Source organism: Mastacembelus armatus, chromosome 21 (assembly GCF_900324485.2).
Source record: "Mastacembelus armatus chromosome 21, fMasArm1.2, whole genome shotgun sequence".
Taxonomy (NCBI): domain Eukaryota; kingdom Metazoa; phylum Chordata; class Actinopteri; order Synbranchiformes; family Mastacembelidae; genus Mastacembelus; species Mastacembelus armatus.
In genome coordinates this window covers 11,522,648-11,538,392 of record NC_046653.1, presented here as the reverse complement: position 1 = coordinate 11,538,392, position 15,745 = coordinate 11,522,648, and the positions used below count along the sequence as shown (strand labels likewise).

Sequence of the window (15,745 nt, the reverse complement as noted above, 5' to 3'; positions counted from 1 at the left end):
GAGAGAGAAACCAACAACAGAGATGACAGACAAACTAAAGGGAATGGCTGAATGTCTGACCCCCCCAAGTGAGGGGTACCGGGCGCTCTGTTGCACTGTGGGGGGCATTTTGCTGGTGTGGTTCCAGTCCACTTGTCCTCTTAGTGTGAGGGGTCACTGCAAATCAATACAATGCTGTTCTAGGGGATCCAGGGCATGTGGAAGCTGTTTTTTACAGCACATGGTGGCCCAAGACCTTACTCAGACACTTTATGTTGCTTTTTCCTTTTTTGTTAGCTTTCTGCAGGTGACCTTTCTTTTCATTCTGCATGAGTCCAAATTTAACCAACCTTGCTAAGAAATCTGGCTGCAGTCTAAATACTAATAGAATGACTAATCTAAATAATAAACTTTTAATATTGTATACAAAAACCAACCAAATAAACAATTCTGCTATAGCTGTTGTGTTTATGAATATTAAAAGTATTAGAAACATTGTGAAGAAACAGGAGGTAAACATAGGGCTCCTCACTGAAATTACAGTAGAATAGTAGATTTTTCTCAATAAAGGAATTGTCAGCATTAACTATGACAGATTTTGAACATAATTAACAGTCTTTAGAACAAAACAGAAAACCAGGTCAAAACATATGAAATGTCTGAGGAAGTTAGTCTGAATTTTTATGATTATACAGTAGAATATGAGTACACTTACAAGCCTATCTGTGTGTGTGTGCGTGCGTGCACCCCCATATGTGTGCGCATGTGTCCACAAGGAACTTTACTGTACAAAATAAGACTGAAAAATAATATTTCAGGAAAGTTACTGCAGTGGTATAAAAAGTATCAGAAACTCAGAGGCTCAGGTTATGACTTTGCCAGTCTATCTTGGAGAGGACACTTCTGTTGGGAAGTGGTACGAGACCATACCATTAGAAGAGGAGAATGCACTTTTCTTTTTTGGTTCAAACAAGAAGAGCACATCATGTAATGCACTTGTGTGTGAGAATAAAGTCTTGTTACACTGCTTTCTCTCGCTTCAGAGCACACAGGTATCAGTGAAGTGTCTTTGCTAGCAGCTTCTAAAATGACAAAATAGGACTGATATGGCTTATAATTATACTTATAAAATATATATATATATATATATAAGGCAGCATAGCGGATGTTGAGGGACGCTACAAGTACCTTCGAATCCCACAGGCAAATGGGAACCAAGAAGAAGCCGCAAGGAAAGCCGCCACAGCCAAATATCTACAGAGAGTAAGGCAAGTCCTAAGAAGTCTAAATGGGAGAAACAAGGTCCAAGCCATCAACACCTACACCCTGCCGGTCATCAGATACCCCGCTGGCATAATAAGCTGGCCAAAAGAGGACATAGAAGCCACTGATGTCAAGACAAGGAAGCTCCTCATAATGCATGGAGGACTTCACCCCAAATCCGGCATCCTGAGACTGTACACTAAGAGGAAGGAAGGAGGCCGAGGACTGGTGAGCGTCAGAGCCACCATCCAAGATGAAACAGCCAAGATCCATGAGTACATCAGGAAGATGGCCCCAAGCAATGGAATACTACTCAATTAACTTCATACAAAGAGCAGTAAAGGGAACCAAACCTAAATCTAATCAGTATTTCTCCTGGTGCTTTGCAGCACCTTGGAGAAGCTGCTGCAGTTCTTCTGTAGACTTGGACTGTTCCAGTGCTTCTGTCTCTGCATTTGATCCCAGACTGACTCCACACTGCCCAAATCCAGGCTCTGTGGGGGTCTGCTGTAGGACTCCTGGTTGTTCTTGCCCCTGAAAATAGTTCTTCATGAACTGTAATGGGTACTTTATGGGCTTGATGTCCTGCACAGTGGGATGCACCATGAACCTGGGATCAGTCAGACACCTGATGGTGTTGTGTGATGAGAATCTAAAAGATCTAAACTTGCTAAAACTTTTGCACAGTACTGTATGTAATTAAAAAATACATATATTTCCACTTACAAATCATACAGTTATGCTTACAGGCCAGTGCTGTTATCAACTGTTCAGAAAGAAGTGGCAGAAGCTACGTTTGGGGGAAAAAATGCTCTGAATGAAACTATACTTTGTGTATGTATTCTCTAGTGCAAAGAAGAGAATTCTACTTTAACAGTCTTAGATGTTTTACATTTTTATGAAAACCTCCATGGAGATCCTTATCAAAACTGAAAGACATATGCATTCAATGTGGGCCACATTCATCAATTAAACCATTCGTGCTTTCACTACAATGAAAATGCAGGCAACCTAAATATGCCATCAAAGTTATGGTAGAATTACTAAAGAGTCAGTAGATCTTGTCATCACCTTTTAAAAGTGAAAATGTATTATGTTTTTTTTTTAAGGACATTCTGTTCTCAGGTATTATGAGATGTGTTTATACAGCAGCATAGTAAACAGAGCACACATTTTTAGGTTTGGTTTCAGCACTGCGTTGTAGAGTGAGAAGGTGGACAGCTCTAATCTGGTGCCCTAGTGCTACTATAGAGCATCAACATCTTCAGCAGCAGTAAAGCTGGACAGTTCCCAATACACTGAAATAGCATATTGTAGTGTGTGTGTGTGTGTGTGTGTGTGTATGGATGGCTCATTTTTAAGACATCTGTATTGTGTGTGTGTGTGTGCGTGCGTGTGTGTGTGTGTGTGTGTGTGTGTGTGTGTGTGTGCGCCCCCCACCTGCAAAAACCGATTTGTTATTCCATTTAAATGAAGAATGTCTATTGTTTTTAATCAAATGGTAACCATGAGCCGCTGGGACAGAAGCTGCAGAACACAGCCAGGCTGATTTACAGTCTCTCTCTGTTTTCCTCCTTCTGCCCTCCCTCCCTCTCTAATCTTCCACTCTTTTCCTAATTCTCCTTATATTGCTCCCTCTTTTATGCTTTCTGACTAATTCAGCTGCTCACTTCTCCATCGCTGTCTTGTTGTTGTTTCTGCCACAGTTCCTCTCCCACTCCACTTTTTCCTCCCTCCCTCTCCACATATAATCTTTCTCTCTGGCTCGCTATTTCATCTGTTCGTTCCTCCACTTGAGCAATAATGAGACAACAAAAGTGTCAACTCCTTTTCAGGCTCCACAATTATCCACCTCCCTCCATCTTTCTCTCACTCTTTGTCCACCTAGCTCCATCCCCTTCTTTTGCTAACGTATTAAATCTCTCACTCGTGATACTGAAATGCTAATGGCACTCCAGGGTTTGGATTTGGCTTGTTGGAAAAATGTCATCGTAGCCCTGCTGTCTTCATAACTACTGGACAGAGACTGTAACTACTAGTTAAGACAAGGTATTTGCCAGCAAAGCAAGCGATAAAACAGGTTTAAAAGTAATTACAACTTTAATTAAACATGGCAACAAAAATTACAATATGAATGATATGCATATGCATTTGAACATGAATATGTTTTGTGTTCCCAAGTACATATGCAGTAATTGCTTGTAGGTATAAGTAATGTCTGATATTTCAACACTTGTATTTTTGTATGATAAATTATGGAATTATGGCTTCTTGCTGTACGTACTGTGTGTACAGGAGAGGGGCTGTGTGAAAATTTATTTTATTGTTAGGATTTTGTGTTATAGGGTTTGGGCTGCATTACCCACTGATTGACTAACTTCTTACTTGTGTTTTTAGCTGGTAGAACCTTTAACCCCCAGTGGAACTGCACCCAACCAAGCCCAGCTTCGCATCCTGAAAGAGACAGAACTCAAACGGGTCAAGATCCTTGGCTCTGGGGCCTTTGGGACTGTTTACAAGGTAACACAAACACAAAAACGATAACAACAATGGGCTCCAGCAGATCCCCGGGACGCTGGTTAAGGAATAAGCTGGTATAGAGGATGGATCGATGGATGGAGGGAGGGAGGGATGGAGGGAGGGAGGGAGTAACAACCTGCATGTGTTTCAGTTGATACTTGACCAAATAAACAAATATACTCCCGAACCAAAAAAGGAAGGTGAGAGACTGATTGCAGGACAATTAATAATGGTAGACTGGCAGTGGTGAATGAAACAAATTTTAGCAGAAAAGTTAATTTAGCAGACAATATCATCCCGAGGGGTGAAATAATAGCTAGGGTCACTACCAGTGTCGCTACCAGTGTGATAATGAGTTTGGAAGATGTAGAGAAATCAGAAAAAACTGAGCACTCAAATCAGAAAGAACAGATTCTCTTGCAGAAATCATCATCCTTCATTTCAAGTATTCATTTGTTCATATTATGGCAGATTTCTGGTTCAGACATCCCAGAACTGTGTCAAGAAACATCTTGCACAGTCCACTGGGAAAGCCTTAATCCTCAGTGAGCTTGTAATAATGGATGGTCCACTGAGCGTCTCATGAGTGACCCCTGGGATCCAGATAGTTTTCCTTGGTGGTCTTGAGATATCACAGAACTTCTTTAATGTCCTCCCCTGGATCCTCTCCATGTTAAGGAACAGTGGTGTGATGCTCCTCCAAGACAGTCAGCAGCAAAACCTCATTTCAGTAGCCTGAAATTTAGCTGCTTCTACCTTATTATTTTGGGCACTTTTGTGAGGTCATCGCTAATGTTGCAGTTCAGACACATTGAAGCTCTTTTTAAACTTTCATTCACCTGGAGCAGTCCATATTTAATACAATGTGGCACAATTAAAGGGACCCTGTAGAGTTTGTTCTACTTGTTGGGTATGATTAGCTGATCAGATGCTCAAAAAATTTCATCCAGCTCCTTTTGAGTGCAAATATCCCAAGTTTTGAAACAGAACAAAACAGAACCACATCCTCTGCAAAGAGCAAAGAAACTGAGGCCCCAAATGTCTGTTTTATCTGTTTGTTTGTTTGTTTGTTTTGTGTAGTTATGGACCTCAGTGCAGTTCATTTAAAGAAAAATAAATCATGGTGGTAAATTATAGTTATGTACACAGAGTGCAGATAAAAATTGTATTTAAACTTTGTATTACAAAGTAAAAATTGTATTGCAACTTTTAGAGGACAGGTACTTTAACAGTTAACACAGTGAGTAGACGTGTTAGGTCTGAACAAAGGTGGAAGACGTCTGATCATTTTGAAAAAGTTGAAAAGCACTTGATTTCTGTCCTGACTCAAAACTTTATACCTGAAAATTTTGTTGAGATTCCTCCTTTTTTTCAAACTTATTCCTTAGTTTTAATGAAATACTGCTCATTGAGTGTTTTGTGACTTTGCATTCAATGTACTGCCTTATCATCTCTTTGCCTGTCTGTGTTCCTTTAGGGTATTTGGGTCCCGGAAGGAGAGACAGTTAAAATTCCTGTAGCCATTAAAATCCTGAATGAGGCCACTGGACCCAAGGCTAATGTGGAGTTTATGGACGTGAGTATTTTGATAACTGAAAACAAAGAAGTATAAAAAAACAACAATAAATTCCAGTTTCTGTTGCTAGTTTTATATTGTCTTAAAGCCGGCAGTTGTTTTTTACATAAACTTAAAACAGTGTTTCATCAAGCCAGTCCCACAGATATAACATATACTGTACTTACAGTATCAGTAAGTGTTGGCATATGACTGAACAGCAGAACACTAAAGCTACTCTTCGATGATTTTAAAGGAAAACACAAATTACGCATTAGCTCTACTGATGAAATGAAGCTATTAAGAAATAAGCTTATACCCCTGTGAACTCCATCAGGGGCCCTAGAAACCCTGCATACACCAGCATACACACCATGCCACAGACTCCCAGCACACCAGCGCAGCGCACAAGGCCCCATTTATAAAACATTCACAACCCAGCTCATTTCAAAAGGAAAACTGAAAAAATCAAAATTATTACCCTATGATGATGCAATGCAGATGAAATAAGCCCCATCAACGCACATACACATGCAGACACACACACAGAAAGCGACCCAATTGCACTTATGTATTGCACTTAGTTTGACAGTCTAAGAGGAAGAGTTTTTGGAGTGTTAGCACTTCTATTTTTAAAAGACTGTCTTTGATGAATATCCTATGTGTAGTTTTATGTTCTATATGCTTTCGGGGCTTGTCTGACAATCAGAAAACCAGATATCAGCAATGAAGAACAACATATAGACAGACAAGAGGGTGATATATAGTTTCACTGTGTATGGAAGGGTAAAGCTATAAATTCATACCCTTAAAAAAACAAGCTATATCACCTGATATGCATATCTCTGCCTTTCATCCCCAAACTCCATTCAACACTGTCTAAGATGAATTGTGTGACAGAATGTGCATTCATGGCAAATTATTCTTATTTATGCTGAGCATCATTATAGGTTTTGTGAGATAAAAGAGGAAAAATCTTCCATTTTTGATGGAGGTCTTACACAGACAATGCAGTGTTTTTTAATGTAATAGCACTTACAAATCAGACTACATTACTGGTGATAATTTCCAAAGTATCCTACTGTTAAGTAAAATGTACTGTATGTAACTGACTACTAAAAGAAAACAGCAGGAATGCAGTTTTGTGAGAACGTAATTAAAATGAATGATACAGTCAAGCATATAGTTTTACGTGTCACACATTGAAATTATTTTGAGTTCCATATTGATTGTCCACGTTCATGCTGTTCCACAGTCTTCTACCAGTGACTACTGTGTTTTTGATCCAGGAAACATCAGTGGTAGTTACAGAGGGAGAAGCGAGTACCATTCATTTACTTTATCTGTCCACATTTTCCCAGGTATACTGGGAATTCTGACTTTACTTTATCTTTGAGCTGGAGCTGCAGGCCGCACTCGCCTGTCACTGACTGTTTGAAGAATGTCATTGAATAGCTTTGGAAAATACACTCAATAATGCATTTTCCTGTGTATGAAAAAAAGAATATTTTATTCATTTCCTTAATGTTCTGCTCAGTTGTTATTCTCTATTAGTATCAAACAGACTGCATTCAACACATTTTCAGCTACAATAGAAAACTTTTTTTTGTATCAGAATTGATTGCCAAGACTATCCATCCATCCATCCATTTTCTATACCCGCTTTTCCTGGCTCAGGGTCACGGGGATCTGCTGGAGCCTATCCCAGGTCTCTCTCAGGTGGAAGGCAGGGGTACACCCTGGACAAGTCACCAGTCCATCACAGGGCCACATAGAGACAAACTACCTCACACACTCACACTCACTCCTATGGGCAATTTAGAGTCACCAATCAATCTGACATACATGTTTTTGGACTGTGGGAGGAAACCAGAGTACCTGGAGAAAACCCACACAAGCACAGGGAGAACATGCAGACTCCACACAGAAAGGCCGGGATGCGAACCCACGACCTTCTTGCTGTGAGGCAACAGTGCTAACCAAGACTATATCTTTACTATTTTGAGTAAATTGTAGTTTCATGCAGTGTTGCAATTTACAAATTTTTCTTTAATCATATCATTCTGAATATGTAGGAGTGAGTGTGAGTGTGTGAGGTTGTTTGTCTCTATGTGGCCCTGTGATGGACTGGTGACCTGTCCAGGGTGTACCCCTGCCTTCCACCCAAAGAGAGCTGGGATAGGCTCCAGCTGATCCCTGTGACCCTAAATAGGAATAAGTGGGTATAGAAAATGATATAAAATGGATGGATCATTCTGAATACTTAGTTTATTGCTTTAGTTGGAGTAAAACTTTAGAAAATGGATCTGTAGTCACATATTTACACACACACACACACACACACACATATGAGACAACAAATGATGATATATATATATATTTGAAACTGTGTGTCTGTATGTTCAGTTAGTATACTGATGAGGATTCAGACAACTCAGGTTAAATGGAACAAAAATTAATTCCATTTACCTGTACTTGAAAAGCCGAGGGTTGTGTAGTAAGAAGTGTTTTACATTATACTTGCTTACCCAGGGTGTGTGTACTGTAGATATGCAAATACCAATAGTTTATTTAAATGTATGAAACTAAAAATGCACTACAGGACTATCTGGAATTGGGTTCATTCATTCATAGACCTTGGCTTGCAGATTTTAATCTATATAATTTAAATCCTCCAGCCCTAATTTAAGGACCTCCATAAACACCAGAGTAAAGACATCTCAGGATACCACTTCACAGCGACTGATAAACACTGGAGCAGTATATATTTACTTTAAAGGGATCCTGCCCACACAGTCAACTGGCAGTTTTCTCAGACTTTGTACCATCATATTCCCTGTATCTATTGCCATCATCAAACATCTTCAGCACTTGAGCAGAAATCTGGTTATGCAAGCTACACTGTGTTATAGTTGTGTCTCTATGTTTAGTTGAGCTCTACACACTGTATTTTTCTCTCCTTAGCACATAGACACGTACGCCACCTTCATCTGTGTAATGAATTATTGCTCCACAGCTATCCATTTTATGGGGAACTGTCACATTAATCCATAATCTTTGTAGTCACAATACGTGTTCACATGTGTAGGGTAGTTATACAGAGTAAGATAAGTTGCATTTTTGTGTCATTTTAGGTTGGAGTTTCTGTTCTATGAATTCCAAGCTCTATACATAATGTACTGCACTTCTTAATATGTCCATATTTTCTATATAGTGGTATATTCTATATTAGCAGCATATAAAGCCAAACTTGGCACATTACGCCACTGAAAGGAAACAGCTCCTACTTTTTGTTGTATTACAGGACACAGGATCATGATTTATAATCTCACTTTGGTGTATTTACTACATTTATAGTTACTACAAAGAATGTCAACAGCTTTGTGAAGCAGCTAGTCACTTTGATGTTGAGGTTTTGAATAAAAATCAGTTTCTTACTTAGTGGAACCTTGCTGCTTGCTTTAAGACAAACTTCAGCCTTAAACAGAATAACTGGTGCTATGATCTTTGACAGTTCAGCCTACACTTGTAAACATTATGGACTCTGTATCACTGTGCTGAGTCTTTGAAGCTTTGGTCTGAGATTATTCCTTTTCACACTACAACATGTGTTTACATCTGCACATAGTTAGTTGATGTTTTGAAATGGAAACACATCCTACTTTATGACAATGTAATTGATAGAGATGCCAAAAAAAGGATATCAAGTGTCCATATACAGATTAGCTCAAATAATGAGTGGGATATTCTCTGCAAGCAAATGAAAAAAATCCACAGTGCTTCCTCCATTTGGAGCATAATGTCAAGTTGAAAACCATAATACAATTTGTGTTTAGCTAAAACAGTTGGCTGATGCCTAAAGTAAACACCTTAGTAGAATCTGGTTATAAATGTCAGCCACCCCTCCTTTTCCCCACATGCCTGAGTGTATATCTGTCTTATTCAGGAGGCCCTTATCATGGCTAGTATGGAGCACCCCCACCTGGCTCGCCTGCTGGGCGTCTGTCTGAGTCCCACCATCCAGCTGGTCACGCAACTGATGCCTCATGGGTGTTTGCTCGACTATGTGCATGAGCACAAGGACCATATCGGATCCCAGCTGTTGCTCAATTGGTGTGTCCAGATTGCAAAGGTAAGGCTGGAAAACGTTGCTTCATTAGTTGTCTTACAGACTGTGCTTGTTTGTTTGATGTTGTTGACTTAATTTGTTAGCAAACTCACTGGTCATTTTGTTTAGTTGCTTGGCATTTAGCTGGTTGGCATCGGTTGGTATGTGCAGCCCTGTGGGATGGCAGATTAGTAAGAAGTGATAGGTAACTGTGGTATCTAAGCAGCTGGTTTATCAGTGGATCATTTTCACTGATTGTTGCTTTTTTCTGCTGCCTTGCCTGTTGAAGCAATTACAGAAATGAATAATATGTGATTTGGACAGTTGGAGAGCCATTGAACCCTACATGGAGCTCTACTGCAGAGCACTGATCCAAAGCTTTATATTTCCTGATTAGATTGTAATTCTTTATTGGTATTTGGCAAATTTCACAAGATTAAAACTTTCTCCTTTTTTTTCATCCCATCTTTGTCTTGCCTTGGTTAGTAATGAGAAAGTTCTTTTCATTACCATCTATTTTACGTTTCTTTGAATTTCTCTCACCCATATTTGAGCCATGCTGTCACAAGTTATTATGCATCGTCTCCCCTTATGAAATTTTACCGTATGGACATTTGTGTTTGCTTTTGATTACATGCTCACCCTACTGAACAGACACTGCACCATTTTATAACATGTCACAGCTAATAGAGGCCAAGTGAATTAGTGCATTGCTTTGTTTGTTTGGCTATAGTCAATGGCTGATTGCCAGAGACAAGGATTCGAGATTTAATAAAGTGTCTGTGCATCTGTACTGGTGTGTGCGGAGAACTGAACAGCAGACAGTGGTGCCCCTTCTAAGCCTCTCTGGAGAACTTGAGTAAATAATTCAAGGCTTTGCTTGACTTTGGACAGGTGAAGTATTGAGTGCAGGGAACTCAGTGTTACAGGATCATAGATGTAGGAGTGCATTTTAATGTGTTTAATCTAGTTGTCAATATTAATACACAACAGCTATACCAAGCAAGGGTCTCCCTGAACTGTGTCCACGTATCTGTAGTGTGTAGATAAACAATGACAGACTCACAAATCACCATCATTTTTTTGTCACAATATAGCAACAAGTAGTATACCACTTTATATATAATGTAATCATTTTTGTCACCACACATGCTACATTTGATAGATAAAAAACTTGCAGAGAGTGTAATGGGTTAAAAAATTCATGAGAAGCAGAAGTAAAATGAAAAAGACTAAGAAACTGCTGCAGTCCAAGATTTAATATCTCAGACAAATATCTTTGTAGCCATTTTTGGCTAAATCAGAGGCAGGCAGTACTCCAGTGAGCTTCTGTGGAAATATCCATCTGTCATTAAACCGTCATTTTAACTATTGGACTGTTACATTCCACATAAAGTGCCTTTTTTAACACCAAAGGCGATCAGGGTATACACTAAGTCTTGTAACACTAACAAGCTTCCCAAGCTGTGTAACACAATTATTTTTATGGTGTGCAATTAATGACATAAATTATTTTGTAGAAACACTATGGCAATTGGCAATATGCACACGGACACATACCGTAAAAGCCTGCTGTGAACAGTTGTCAACATGGAGAAATGTATAATTCATAAAGGGTAAATGTGATGATTTATTTACCGGTGTTACTGTGTGTCTCAAGTGTGTAATGTTTAAAGTTTTCAATAATTGGCTACAACTCCGAAGGACATAAACAGCCACTGGGAGCCATCGTTAATAAGGTGCCAACACATGGTATCATCCATATGCAAACATAAAATGTCCTACACAATACACTTGTCTGAATAATGCCTGCAAGGTGAACTGGGATGTCTGGCCTAACACCATCAACGTTTCTACTTGCAGTGTTCAGTCTGAACATATTTTCTGGAAAATATTTAATCTGTGTATCTACAGGCAGCACGGTGGATGAGTGGTTCGCACTGTTGCCTCATAACAAGAATGTTCTCCCTGTGCTTGTGTGGGTTTTCTCCAGGTACTCTGGTTTCCTCCCACAGTCCAAAAACATGTATGTCAGATTGATTGATTCACCCAAAGAGAGATGGGATAGGCTCCAGCTGATCCCTGTGACCCTAAATAGGAATAAGTGGGTATAGAAAATGATATAAAATGGATGGATCATTCTGAATACTTAGTTTATTGCTTTAGTTGGAGTAAAACTTTAGAAAATGGATCTGTAGTCACATATTTACACACACGCACACACACACACACACACATATGAGACAACAAATGATGATATATATATATATATATATATATATATACAGTGGGTACGGAAAGTATTCAGACCCCTTTAAATTTTTCACTCTTTGTGTCATTGCAGCCATTTGCCAAAATCAAAAAAGTTCCTTTTATTTCTCATTAATGTACACTCAGCACCCCATCTTGACAGAAAAAAACAGAAATGTAGAAATTTTTGCAAATTTATTAAAAAAGAAAAACTGAAATATCACATGGTCATAAGTATTCAGACCCTTTGTAGTGACACTCATACTTAACTCACATGCTGTCCATTTCTTCTGATCCTCCTTGAGATGGTTCTGCTCCTTCATTGGAGTCCAGCTGTGTTTAATTAAACTGATTGGACTTGATTAGGAAAGGCACACACCTGTCTATATAAGACCTTACAGCTCACAGTGCATGTCAGAGCAAATGAGAATCATGAGGTCGAAGGAACTGCCCAAGGAGCTCAGAGACAGAATTGTGGCAAGGCACAGATCTGGCCAAGGTTACAAAAGAATTTCTGCAGCACCCAAGGTTCCTAAGAGCACAGTGGCCTCCATAATCCTCAAATGGAAAAAGTTTGGGACGACCAGAACTCTTCCTAGACCTGGCCGTCCAGCCAAACTGAGCAATCGTGGGAGAAGAGCCTTGGTGAGAGAGGTAAAGAAGAACCCAAAGATCACTGTGGCTGAGCTCCAGAGATGCAGTAGGGAGATGGGAGAAAGTTCCACAAAGTCAACTATCACTGCAGCCCTCCACCAGTCTGGGCTTTATGTCAGAGTGGCCCGACGGAAGCCTCTCCTCAGTGCAAGACACATGAAAGCCTGCATAGAGTTTGCCAAAAAACACATGAAGGACTCCCAGACTATGAGAAATAAGATTCTCTGGTCTGATGAGACCAAGATTGAACTTTTTGGCGTTAATTCTAAGCGGTATGTGTGGAGAAAACCAGGCACTGCTCATCACCTGCCCAATACAATCCCTACAGTGAAACATGGTGGTGGGAGCATCATGTTGTGGGGGTGTTTTTCAGCTGCAGGGACAGGACGACTGGTTGCAATTGAAGGAAAGATGAATGTGGCCAAGTACAGAGATATCCTGGAAGAAAACCTCTTCCAGAGTGCTCAGGACCTCAGACTGGGCCGAAGGTTCACCTTTCAACAGGACAATGACCCTAAGCACACAGCTAAAATAACAAAGGAGTGGCTTCGGAACAACTCTGTGACCGTTCTTGACTGGCCCAGCCAGAGCCCTGACCTAAACCTAATTGAGCATCTCTGGAGAGACCTGAAAATGGCTGTCCACCAACGTTCACCATCCAACCTGACAGAACTGGAGAGGATCTGCAAGGAAGAATGGCAGAGGATCCCCAAATCCAGGTGTGAAAAACTTGTTGCATCACTCCCAAGAAGACTCATGGCTGTACATTAATGAGAAATAAAATGAACTTTTTTGATTTTGACAAATGCCTGCAATGACACGAAGAGTGAAAAATTTAAAGGGGTCTGAATACTTTCTGTACCCACTGTATATATATATTTGAAACTGTGTGTCTGTGTGTTCAGTTAGTATACTGATGAGGATTCAGACAACTCAGGTTAAATGGAACAAAAATTAATTCCATTTACCTGTACTTGAAAAGCCGAGGGTTGTGTAGTAAGAAGTGTTTTACATTATACTTGCTTACCCAGGGTGTGTGTACTGTAGATATGCAAATACCAATACCACCCAAAGAGAGCTGGGATAGGCTCCAGCAGATCCCCACGAACCACGAACTCCCACAGTGCTCTTAAGGCTCTTGCAAGTGACAGGGGTCCACTCTCTGAGGGAAGATCCCCAGAGTCCTACCTCTCTGTCATGACAGTTATATATTATCAATAAAGTAATATGCAATGAAAGTCATAGTAATGAGCTGATTTGTCAGCGGTACTACACATTAGGGGCTCTGACGACACAAAATATTTTCTTTCTCATCTGTTTATCTTTATATACTTTCAATATCACTTTCTCCTCATTGTTTGTGCTTTAAATCTCCCATTGATTTACCCAGTCTCTGGTCCTCTACTTTTTGTACATACAGTACAATGTTGCAGCAGTGTCATAGTGCCATCAGAGTGTAACTAGCCAATCCATCTTTTATAGCCATGTTAACCATGCTGTGTGGCTCTGGGGATGGCAGGATGGGTCACATACTGACTCACATGTCATCAGCTATTGGATGGAGTGCCATGAAATTTGTACAAACATTTGTGGGCCCCTGGCTTTTAATCTAGTGCCATTGTCAACTGACAATGAAGTATCTTGCTGACAAATATTGAACATATTGCTGTGATAATTAAGTTTTTGCAGTTATATTTCGTGTTCTAGTATAAAAATGGACTGCTCCCTGTTATAAGCTGGACACATCTACCTTCTTTCTTTTGATCTAATAGAGTATAGAGATTCCAAAAGACACAGCTAGAGTATCAGCTGCAGTTACACAGGTTGTGCATAACAGTGATGACTGCCATTCATTTTCCTGTTAAATATTTAACGTGAACCTGACACACACACCACCTTAGAAGGAGAACCTGGTGTCGTCCTTATTTCAGAATGAGGTGTAATAACCACATCAAACACAACACCACAGTTTAAACATCTTAAACATCTTCAGCTACATGATAGCAATACCTCATCGAATCAGGCTTTACAGTGAAACTTGTTTGGCAAATGCAACAGCAAATCTTTCCTTCTCCTCTCTTCAACATTACTGCTTTGGATTGCATCCCTGTCAGGTATTATTGTGTGAATGTGTATGTGTGTGGTACAGGACCCTGCACTGTGTATTAGAGGGGTCATTTCTCTGCATAAACCAGACTAGGAAAACATTCCTCTCTCTAACTCATTATATCCATCCCTAGGGTTCCAGTGAAAACTCCATACACTCCTGTTGCCATTTTGTTTTTTCTCTACCCTCCCTCACTTCTCTGTTTGTAGATTTCAGTATGTGATTCTCTTATTTTTGTTTCCATGTCTTCCTCCAAACATTCATGTACGAAGAATATAGTGTAGGCTCCCAAACTTTTGTTGGTACAAATGTTATCACCATTCTCATTCCAGTAAAAAGACAGCATTGCTTGACTGAATGTACACACTTTGTAATACTGAAAAAGGTTGACATATTTTTTTCTTGTGTTGTAAGGCAAACCTATTTGCTTCATTTGTTGATACTTGTTAGGACTTTAAAATAAACACACTTACACTTGACTACTACATTGTTTGATTTTTTGCTGACCAGTAACAGCAAGAGTAAAATCATGTGAAAAAAAAAAAAAAAAAAAACGTCCAGAGTAATACTTCCACTAGGACAAACATTTTCAAGGGCACCACCTATTTCAGGGCAACTAGGCTCTGCCCATGAATCAGTGTGATTACCCAAAAAATTGAAATTACTGCAATTTTTATTTTTTTACTTTTGTTAAAAATATAGAATGATAATGGTTCTGGACACACGAAACCATCACAGCGAGTGATTTGTACTCACCACACTCTCCTTTCTGTCTCTTCTCCCTTCTGGTAGCTGTCTTTCTCTTGTAGCAAACACTCAAATGACATTCAGATGTTTTATTCCAACCAGACAGTACACCTGCTCCAAGACTGCATGTTAATTCATAGAGTGGGGAGCAGAACACAGGTGTCAAAGTCTTTGACGCCACCAACCCTGTGTCAGCAAGTATGTGCCTGCCGCCTTTCCCTTCACTCTATATGTCGTCATTCGTTTTTTTCCAAACTAATTATTTCTGAAGCTTTTATATGGTGACTGCATGAATACGTTCATGATTCAGTGTTAGCATCCAGAATACTTGCTCCCTTTGAGTAAATATCAGTCTCAGAGGTATGTTTGATTTGTCAAAGTGACTTTATGCATGTTTTCATCAGTTGTAATACTCATCAAAATGGAGCACTGCTTTGGTAGAAGTCATACTTGTTTCTGGTGTTGTTCTTAGGTAAGTGCACACTATCCTGTATCAACAATAGCAGGTTGCTGAAGTTCCCTTAAAAAAAGCTACTGTCAATTGTAATAAGCCATTTGTAAT

General features: G+C 39.6%; 1 protein-coding gene across 1 annotated transcript in view; it reads left to right on the top strand.

Annotated features, from left to right (window-relative positions):
* The window catches only part of erbb4b (erb-b2 receptor tyrosine kinase 4b), a 267,536-nt gene that overhangs the window by 219,909 nt on the left and 31,882 nt on the right, over nt 1-15,745 (top strand). Inside the window, exons 18-20 of the mRNA XM_026295315.1 lie at nt 3,640-3,762; nt 5,240-5,338; nt 9,264-9,449. Of these exons, the coding sequence (XP_026151100.1) occupies nt 3,640-3,762; nt 5,240-5,338; nt 9,264-9,449 (408 nt within the window). The remainder of the gene's footprint in view (nt 1-3,639; nt 3,763-5,239; nt 5,339-9,263; nt 9,450-15,745) is intronic.